The 10,958-nt window shown below is 41.4% G+C and overlaps 1 protein-coding gene across 1 annotated transcript in view; it reads right to left on the bottom strand.

Annotated features, from left to right (window-relative positions):
* LOC125292235 (zinc finger protein 239-like) overlaps positions 1 to 10,720 on the bottom strand; it is a 32,967-nt gene extending 22,247 nt beyond the window's left edge. The window contains 1 exon segment of the mRNA XM_048239447.1: positions 10,528 to 10,720. Coding sequence (XP_048095404.1) covers positions 10,528 to 10,720 — 193 coding nt within the window.
* Between the last annotated feature and the right edge of the window lie 238 nt (positions 10,721 to 10,958).

Here is a 10,958-nt window from a genome sequence, read left to right as displayed (position 1 = left end):
CTGCCATGCAAAACTGAAAGGCTGAGGGAAGTCATTTGTCCCCAGGGCCATTGAACTGTTCAATGCCTCACTAAAGGGAAGAGGAGAGATAGACTTCTCTGCTTAGTCTGTCTGCCTATCCACCCTCTCCATGTTTGAGTACTGACTGCCCACTACTGCTTACTACTGCTTTACTACTGTTTTACTACTGTTTTACTAATGTCCACAGCCTAATGTTTTTACTACTGTTTTCCTGCTACACTGTTTTTTCATGCTATATTAGAACACATGACCAATGGCTTCTGCTACAATATTGGATGGCTGTACCCCTATTACCTCAACCTGTTCTTGCACTGACATAGTTTTTTATATTACCTTGTCTACATTATACTTTACTCTCTTATTTGTCCATATTATTTATGCTGGTCTCTAGACCTTATTATTGCACTGTTGGACTAATGTTGTAATAGTGTTTGCACCTTCACCATGACTCACTCCCTTTAGCACCTTACCAGTCCCGGCCCTGTCACTACAAGCGTCTTATGTTTGATTACCCTCAAGCACATTGGACTTTCTTAATTTAACTTATATAGTGTATTTAGTATTTCGTCTTGTTAGTTTTCTTATCTTTCTTATCTTCTACTGTTTTTATTATACAGTGGAGTTTAGTTATATGTTTATACTTATACTTATGTTTACCATTTCTGCTGTAAGTGCATGTTGTGTGTGATGTCTGTATGCTACTGAGACCTTGAATTTCCCCTTGGGGATCAATAAAGTATCTATCTATCTATCTATCTAGAGGGGGGCACACACACACAAAGCCATTTTTATTAGCAGTGGAGGCTATCTTCATAACTAAACAATACAGTGTTAACACTGTTAAGGGTAGAGGGGGGCACACACACACAGATGTACACCCCTCCGACTCTCTATCACTTTTCTTTTTCTTGTCTCTCTCTCTCTGTGTGTGTGTGTGTGTGTGGTTTGGTCTCTGCAGCCTAGTGGACTTTTACTCAAGTATCAAGTCCCCCCCTCCGTGTTTAATACAGACACAGACAGTGATGCAATCTGAAGAATCAATGGCAGCAGAACATTGTGTGTGTTTGTGTGTGTGTGTGTGCAGTGTGCATGTGTGTGTGTGTACATCTGTTACTCATGCATGTTATTAACGTAACACTGAGTCTGACAAGTGCATGTGTCTCAGCATAAATCATGTGTGTATGCGTACATGCGCGTGCATGTATGTGTGTGTGTATGTGCCAGATCTCATTAAAACATAGTCTCACTGATGTTCAGTCATTTCTGTCAAAACTGAATAATGGCTTATTTAAAAATATTCCATCAGTTCACCATGTAATAATCTCTGTCATGTGTGTGTGTGTGTCAAACCCATAGCCTGATTTTAGCAAAAAGTCCTGAAGGTGAAGGTTAAGGATAGTCATCCTATTATATTCCCATATTCCACTCCTGTTTCCCACGTAACTCTGATGATCAATCTTCTGGGTCCATCAGATTCAGAATTCACACATTACAAACCTACCCAACACAAACCTACCCAACACAAACCTACCCAACACAAACCTAGCCCACAACACACCTATCTTAACAGACAGTTCAGTTTACAAACCACATTAATACCAGTTCAAAACTTTTTGAAGCCCCCAGCAACACTTAATGATTTAAAAAAAAACTGCTATCTTAACAGAGAGTTCAGTTTACAAACCACATTAACACCAGTTCAAAATGTTATGAACCTGCCCATCACCAGCAACACTTAATGATAAAAAAACAGCTATCTTAACAGACAGTTCAGTTTACAAACCACATTAACACCAGTTCAAAACTTTATGAACCTGCCCATCACCACCAATGATCAAAAATTCCACAATGAAGCAATGGAGTTACATTTATGAATGGAATCTTAACCTGAGACTCTATCACCCAGTATCCAGTTACATTTACCCAACACAAACCTACCCAACACAAACCTACCCAACGCAAAGACATATCTGGGTGTACATTTGACACCAAAAACACATGACACCAAAAAACTCAACAAGTTGATTAAAAGAGCTGGCTCTGTAATTGGAAGTACACTTGAACCCCTAGAGTTAGTTGTTGAGAGAAGGGTGTTGCAAAAGCTCCTTAACATTATGGACACCTCACATCCACTGAATGAACTACTGGTCAGACAACAGAGTGTTTTCAGCTGGAGGTTACTCCAACTTCACTGTAACAAGGACCGTTATAGAAAATCATTCCTGCCCACTGCCATAACTATTTACAACAACTCCCCTTTGTGCCGTGAGAGAAAAATCTTATGCTGAGAGACAATGCAGTTTACACCCTCTTTAACAGAGGCTATATCTAATTGTATTTTTTTTTACTTGTATGTATGTATGTATGTATGTATGTGTAATATATGTTTAAATTATGAATTGCTGCTGTAACACCATAATCTACCTTGAATTTCCCCTTGGGGATCAATAAAGTATCTATGAATGGAATCTTAACCTGAGACTCTATCACACATTTATGAGATCTATGAGGCCTGTTGGCCATGAGGTGTTTCCAACTTTAACAAACAACAACACCATACAACCACATACAACTACACACACACACTCACACACACACACTACTCACACACACTCTCTCTCTCACACACACAGACACACACTACTCACACACACACACACTCACAGACACAGACACACACACTCACACACATAGACACACATCAGTCAGCTGAGAGAGTGAGTGTGTTTGAGCGTGAAGCTGTGAAAGAGCTTGCTGTGGAGACAGCAGGATTTTAAACGGGTACTGGCACACACACACACACACACACACAGGCAAGCAGGCAGGGACAGCTGGTGGCTTTCAGACAGGACAGCAGGACCCGACACAGACCACTGGACAGAGACACAAACACACACACACATGCACACATACACACTCTCACACACACAAACCTGCACACATACACACTCTCACACACACAAACAAACAGATAAACACAGACACAAACATGCTCGCTCCTCACTAACAAACAAACTCACTCACAAACACACACACACACTTCAAAACCCTGCACCAGTTGAACAGACATTTAGGTAACATAAGTTGGCCAAGTCTCAGTGTGCACAGATACAATCTAATATCATGAACTCAGATTAGAGAAGCAGACAGACTCGGCGGCCATATTGTAACGCTTTTTGGACACTTATCGGACATCTATTTCGGCAGAAGGCTTTACGACACCAATCTTGCTTCAGCGGCGAGATCACAACACATGATTGGCACGATGCTCCTTCTCTCTCTCAGAGCCACACCATGGGGCAGTCATGGCCTACTGGTCAGCACTTCGGACTTGTAACCGGAGGGTTGCCGTGGCCTACTGGTCAGCACTTCGGACTTGTGACCGGAGGGTTGCCGTGGCCTACTGGTCAGCACTTCGGACTTGTAACCGGAGGGTTGCCGGTTTGAACCCCGACCAGTAGGAAGAGGCTGAAGTGCCCTTGAGCAAGGCACCTAACCCCTCACTGCTCCCCGAGCGCCGCTGTTGATGCAGGCAGCTCACTGTGCCGGGATTAGTGTGTGCTTCACCTCACTGTGTGTTCACTGTGTGCTGAGTGTGTTTCACTAATTCACAGATTGGGATAAATGCAGAGACCAAATTTCCCTCACGGGATCAAAAGAGTATATATAGTGCTCAAATGCCCGCTCCTTCTCAGAGCCACACCAGTGCTCAAATGCCCGCTCCTTCTCAGAGCCACACCAGTGCTCAAATGCTTCTCTCTGGCAAACTATGCCGGTCTCCTGATCTGATTTCTGATGATTCCTAAACCGCTGGCGTTATGCCTCAGGAACTAATGAGTAAGCTTGAAGATGGTGCTCTTTACTAAGTCATACTGTACTGACGGCTTTGCTCCAAACTAAGGGCAGACAATACATCTTGAGCTCTACCAGTCAGAACACACTGAAGCATTATGGGCATTATGAGCTACCCTGTCAAAATGTGAGAAATATTTCTCAACATCCATCTCTATGAAGGTGGAACTAAACAGATCAGACGCCACAGGGGCCGATGGATTGGCCGGGTCAACTGGAGGTGATGTTGGGGAAGGAGAGACTGGTCGCTTGGCGCCAAATTCTAACTCAAGTTTCTTTAGAGCAAATTCATGCTCCCGTTCCTGCTCACGTTCATCTCATGCCATTGTCTTATTTTCACCCTGCAAAGCGTAATATTTCTCTCTATCTCCTTCTCCCGAAGAAATCTAACCTCACGGTCAATACCCATTGCTCTCCTAAATTCTTCATAAACTCTCCACAATGCTATAATGCCACAAACAAAATGCTATTTAATGGTCACTTAATTCCCACTACTGTGATACAACTATGGGCCAAGTTAACATTACTTTTAACACGGACAAAAATGATAACGCAGACTGTGCATTTTCGAATAATAGTTACATGCTTAAAAAACACAAGAAGCTTAAGTGCTCAAATGGGAGTGCATTGGGAGTGTTTGGGCATGTTCAATAGAGACACTGTGGATACTGTGATAGCATGTCAGCAGCTTTGGGAGTGTTTAGGCACGTTCAATAAACACACTGTGGCTACTGTAAGAGAATGTTAGCACTTAGCAGCATTGGGAGTGTTTGGGCACGTTCAATAGACACACTGTTGCTACTGTAAGAGAATGTTAGCACTTAGCAGCACTGGGCACGTTCAATATTGTCTGTGTTTGTCACCATGTTAGTACAGGGCCAGTATCCAACATAACTGTGATGAAGTGTGAGACTCACTCACACTTTATTGAATGCACACATATGCATTGCATTGGTAGACACACACACACACACACACACACACACACACACACTGCTTGAGTTATGGTTTGGCCTTAAGTTCTCTTTCCTTTCCAGTGCAGTTTCAAGGACACATGATCTCAGATGCACTCAGGGTTAGGGTGTGTGTGTGTGCATGTGTGTGTGTGTCATGAATGTATCCCCCACAGATGAAATCAAATCTAATCCTAAATATCTAAATGGCCTGTTCATAACTCAGCATTCCATTAATGACATTTTGGGGAAACTCTGACCAAACACCCAACACTGTGCATGTGTGTGTGTGTGTGATTATGTGTATGAGTGTGTGTGTGTGTGTGTGTGTGTGTGTCTGCTGCATGAGAAGGAACTGGGGAAAATTCCTGGTTTTATGTGGGAATTTGAAATAAATGGGGCAATTTTCTTTCGACAGGGAATAATTCCTGGTTTTATGTGGGAATTTGAAATAAATGGGGCAATTTTCTTTCGGACAGAGCAACGCTAAAACTGTCAGCTATAATTACTTCAGAGGTGGCAGAATATGATGAGTTTAACGTCCGCTCGTAAAGTGTGTGTGTGTGTGTGTGTGTGTGTGTGTGAGTGTCGTGTGTGTGTGTGTGTTCATGCACATGTGTGAGATCACTGATCCAAGGCATGGAGGTCCCCATATATAGCACCACACCAGAGAAAAACGAATGTTCTCTTTCAGTGTGTGAATGTTCTCTTTTACACCAATAGATGCAAATCTCTCTTGCTCACTTTCTCTGTATTTCTCTGTAGTCAATAAAGTATCTATCTATCTATTATATGCATGTGTGTGTTTGTGTGTGTGTGTGTTTGTGTGTGAGTGCAGTCGTGTCTGTGTGTGTGTGTGTGTGTGTATGTGTGTGTGCGTGCATGTGAGAGAGAGAGACAGTCATGGGACAAAAGCCAGCCTGAGGTATTTCATTTAGAGCAAAACTATTTTGGAAGTGAGCAGAGGGGTGGAAGCCCAGAGAAAAGCCCCCTAAAGAGTGAACCCCCTAGATTACCCAGAGTGCCTGTGAGGTGAACCCCCTAGATTACCCAGAGTGCCTGTGAGGTGAGCCCCCTAGATTACCCAGAGTGCCTGTGAGGTGAACCCCCTAGATTACCCAGAGTGCCTGTGAGGTGAACCCCCTAGAGAGTGCCTGTGAGGTGAACCCCCTAGATTACCCAGAGTGCCTGTGAGGTGAACCCCCTAGATTACCCAGAGTGCCTGTGAGGTGAACCCCCTAGATTACCTAGAGTGCCTGTGAGGTGAGCCCCCTAGATTACCCAGAGTGCCTGATTACCCAGATTACCTCATTGAGAAACAGCAAAATAAACAAACATGGCCTAAACAAAACTGACTCAACCATTGCTTCAAAAGTATAACCAATCCTGCCACATCCTGAGAGAACAGCTCATGTTTCATGATCAATAAAATAGTCGAATCTTGACCATACCAATCTGAGCAACTACAGGCCTATATCAAATCTACCGTTCCTGAGCAAAGTACTTGAAAAAGTTGTTTGTAATCAGTTAAATACCTTCCTCAACGAAAAAAATTCCAATCAGGTTTTAGATCAAATCACTGCACAGAAACGGCTCTAGTAAAAATAGTCAATGATCTTAGACTGGCTACTGACTCAAACAAAGTCTCGATCCTTATTCTTCTGGATTTGAGTGCGGCATTTGACACCATTGATCATAGCATCATAATTCACCGCCTTGCGAAGTGGGTGGGTCTCTCTGATAATGCTCTAAACTGGTTTCACTGCATGCCAAACCTCCATCAATCAGTGGATGAGCAAAACATTTTTGAAACTAAATGATGACAAAACAGAGGTACTCTTGGTTGGACCAAAACCAAAGCGAGACATTGTTGTTAGTAATCTGGGGAACTTGGCGCACCAGGTCAAACCAAAAGTGACAAGCCTCGGTGTCATCTTATTTCCACCTGAGAAACATTGCCAAAGTGTGTCATCTTAGATGCAGAGTTTAAGCCCCATATCAGTAAAGTTACTCAGACAGCCTATTTCCACCTGAGAAACATTGCCAAAAGTGCGGCCCTTTTTAACTCAACAAGATGCAGAAAAACTAATTCATGCCTTTATCACTAGCAGGTTAGACTACTGCAATGCACTTTTCACTGGTCTTCCCAAAAAACATCTAAAGAAATTGGCACTCATACAGAACTCTGCGGCTAGACTTTTAACTAAGACTAAGAAGAGAGAACACATCACCCCTGTGTTGGCTGAACTGCACTGGCTCCCTATTTCCTATAGAATTGATTTTAAGTTTATGTTAAATACTTACAAAGCTCTGAATGGCATAGCACCTTCATATATCTCTGAGCTTTTAATATTTTATCAACCACAAAGAAAACTTAGATCATCCAATTCTAATCTTTTAATCGTACCCAAAGTGCTCCACAAACAAAGTGGAGAAGCTGCTTTTATCCATTATGCCCCCAAACTATGGAACACCCTGCCTCTGTACATCAAGCAGGCGGGTTCAGTAAATATTTTTAAAAAAGATCTGAAAACATACCTGTACAGGAAAGCTTTTAGTTAACTCATCTTATCCTGCAGCCAGCCAGAAGCAGATGGGCTCCCCCTATTAAGTCAGGTTCTGCTCAAGGTTTCTTCCTGGAATATGGGAGTTTTTCTTTGCCACAGATGCCATATGGCGTGCTTGTGGGGGTAAAGGGTTAAGGCTGCCAGTCTTATGGCGTCATTTTCTATATTTTTGATATGTTGCTGAGTGGATCATAAACGGCCCCAGCAATGAAGAAAAGTGATTGATAATGACTGACTGACTATTATTGTGTTACATGCTTCAAATGTAAAGCACTTTGAGCTGCATTCTGTGTATGAAAGGTGCTATACAAATAAAGCTTATTATATATTATATATTATATATTATTATTATTATTATTATTATTATTATTATTATTATATTCCATTTGTGTTTTTTTCTGTCCATTTAAGCATCCAGGTATTATTTCATTATTATAATTATTATTATTATTATTAGTAGTAGTACTAGTAGTAGTATTACTATTGTTGTTATTGTTATTATTATGATATTGAATGCTTTGGCAACACTGTAAAATTTACATTCATGCCAATAAAGCTTGTTGAATTGAAAATTGAATTAAATTGAATTGAGAGAGAGAGAGAGAAAGAGAGGGAGAGAGAGAATTTGTGCTCCTGGTCGGAATCTGTCACACTGTCAGGGGACAGAACTCAGAGGACATTCCGTGGAAGCCATGGAAACAGAGTAGTATGATCAATTTCTCTTGGTGCGCTGGGTAAAACAACAGAACATCATCATTTAAAAGATGAAGGTGACTTCAACTAAGATATGTGTGTGTGTGTGTGTGTGAAGGGAGCATGTTCTGGAGGTGTGTTAATGTTGTCTGAGTGTTGAAAGGGGTTTCAGTGAAAATGAGACAGCCTTGGACATTCTGAATAAATGAAACCTCTTGAGTTGAGAGTGTTAGAGGTGAGCCTATATCTCTCTGTGTCTGGATGTGTGTGTGTGTGTGTGTGTGTGTGTATGAGAGGAATGCGAAACACATACTTCAGAAACAGAGACCAGAAGATTTCAGAAAAATGAGCTTTGAAGAGGATGAGGTGGTTTCTTTATTTCTCTCTTTCTCTCTTTCACACACAAAGACTCAGAGAGAGAGAGAGAGAGAAGAGAGAAAAAAGAGAGAGAAAAAGAGAGAGAGAGAGAGAAAGAAGAAGAATATACACCTACAGGTCACCTCTTGGTTGCTCAACAGTTGACTACATGATAACAGACAGACTCATCCACTTTCAGAGCATTCACAGTCAAGCCACTAACACCCCTATCAGACCACAGCCAAGTTACTGCATACCTTAAAAGAACAGAAAACTCTAACATACACAAACAGCCCAACAAGCTGTTCCGCATGAGAGAGAGAGTTACAGATGGACTAAGAACAGCAGAGAAAACAGCTCTCTATCACCCTAAAGCTTCCCCAACTATTGATACTTTCCCTCTTAGTAGTTACCCCACAATATAGAAGGCGTAAACTTAGCAGTAGAAAATATTAACCATATATTTGACTACCTGGCAGAGCTATCTGCCCTACATCCCCCTCAAAAAAGAAGAAATACCAAACAAAGTGATGAGAAATGGTTTGACTTGGACTGCAAAATGATGAGGAAAAAACTAAGACAATTATCAAACCAAAAGCACAGACAGCCAAACAATGACAATTTACGCATTCAATACTATGAGGAACTCAAACAATACAAAAAAACACTTAGAAAGAAAAAAGAACATCATATTCAAAACCAACTACAAACAATTGAAGAATCACTAAATACGAATACCTTCTGGGACAAGTGGAACTCACTAAACATGAAGCCCCATGAAGTACCAGCCATACAAAATGGCAATACATGGAAAGATTATTTTGAAAATCTGTATAACAAAACAGATATGACCCATGAACAAATCCAAATAGTCGAAAAACTGACCAAAATGGAAGACACAATTTCTAAATACCAAAACCAACTAGATTACCCTATCACAGAAAGGAATTGCTAGACAGACTGCACACCCTAAAACCAAAAAAAGCGAGTGGACCAGATGGAATTCTAAATTAAATGCTAAAACATGCTGATCACAGACTCAAAATGAGATATTAAATATTAAAACTCTTCAATTTTATTCTCAGTGTTGGTTATTTCCCTGACGTTTGGAATAAAGGACTCATACGCCCATATTTAAGAGTGGAGACAAACTAGACCCAAATAATTATCGAGGCATCTGTGTAAGCAGTAATCTGGGGAAGGTTTTCTGCAGCATCATGAAGAAAAGAATCATGAACTTCCTTATCGAGCACAGTGTCCTAAGCAAAAGTCAAATTGGATTCCTACCAAAATATAGAACATCAGATCATATCTTCACATTACAAACCCTAATTGACAAAGACTTAGACTTCTTTAATGTCAATAAAACTTACATAAAATGGAAAATTGTCTTTGACAGTGGCATAAAGACATACAAGAAGCACACACACACACACACACATCACAGACAACACTATGCACAATAAATAGATAAACATAATATATAGGTAAAAACTATGAAATCAGTCCCGTTTGCTCCAGAGAAGAGTTAAAAGATAGAAATAATAATGAGTAAAATACATAAAGTGCCTAACCGCATATACATTTATCTGACTATGGCCAGTTCTTTGTTAAGGATGGTCACGGCTGATGGAATGAATGACCACTTGTAAGCATTCTTCCTTGCCATTGGGACTGCAAGTCTCCGTCCTGATGGCAGCAGCTGAAAAGCACAGTGGAGGGGATGAGTTGGATCTTGATAAACCTGTAATGCCTTTTTTAATAAAATCTGTGAATACAGGTGTGAGAATTGATGTTGTTTATGGCCAATGATCTTTCCACCCTGGTTGACTATTTGTGCCAGTGTGTTCTTTGTTTGACCGAAAGGTGCCCATACCATGACACGATGTTGAACGTCAGCATATTCTCGGTCAGTGATTTGTAGACCATGGTCATTGTGCGCTGGCTGGTGTTAAGGCTCCTGAGTTTCCTCAGAAGGGCCAGGCGCTGTCTCCCTTTTTTGAATATGTAGTTTTGAAATTGTAACTGGTGATCTATTATTGTTCCGAGATATTTGAATTGAGTGACCAGTTCCACTTCCTGACCCTTCATGCTGATTGGCTTGCAGGTGGGCACAGAGTCTTTATTACCTCCTCTCCTGCTGCTTCCTAGCCACATCTCCTTGGTCTTGGCGATGTTGAGATCCAGGAAGCTGCTGTCGAACCATGAAGTCAGGGTGTTGATGTATTGCAGGTAGGGAGAGCTGTTTGAGTCCCGAAGGCAGGCAAATAAGGCCATGTCATCTGCATACTTAATGAGGGAGAGGTCACTGCTGTTGCACTGTATTTCGTTTGTATATATGGAGAAAAGCAAAGGGGATAATACACATCCTTGAGGGACACCTGTATTCAGGACAAGAGAGTCAGAGAGGCAGTTCTTAATACAGACTCGCTGGGGTCGGTCTCTCAAAAATTCCCTGATGAGGAGGACCAGGCCAACACTGACTTCCAGGTCACAAAGGCGTCCTAGGAGGAGG

This window comes from Alosa alosa, chromosome 3 (assembly GCF_017589495.1).
Source record: "Alosa alosa isolate M-15738 ecotype Scorff River chromosome 3, AALO_Geno_1.1, whole genome shotgun sequence".
NCBI classification, from domain to species: Eukaryota; Metazoa; Chordata; class Actinopteri; order Clupeiformes; family Clupeidae; genus Alosa; species Alosa alosa.
The sequence above is the reverse complement of the archived record's forward strand: the minus strand, read 5'-3'. Positions and strand labels throughout refer to the sequence as shown.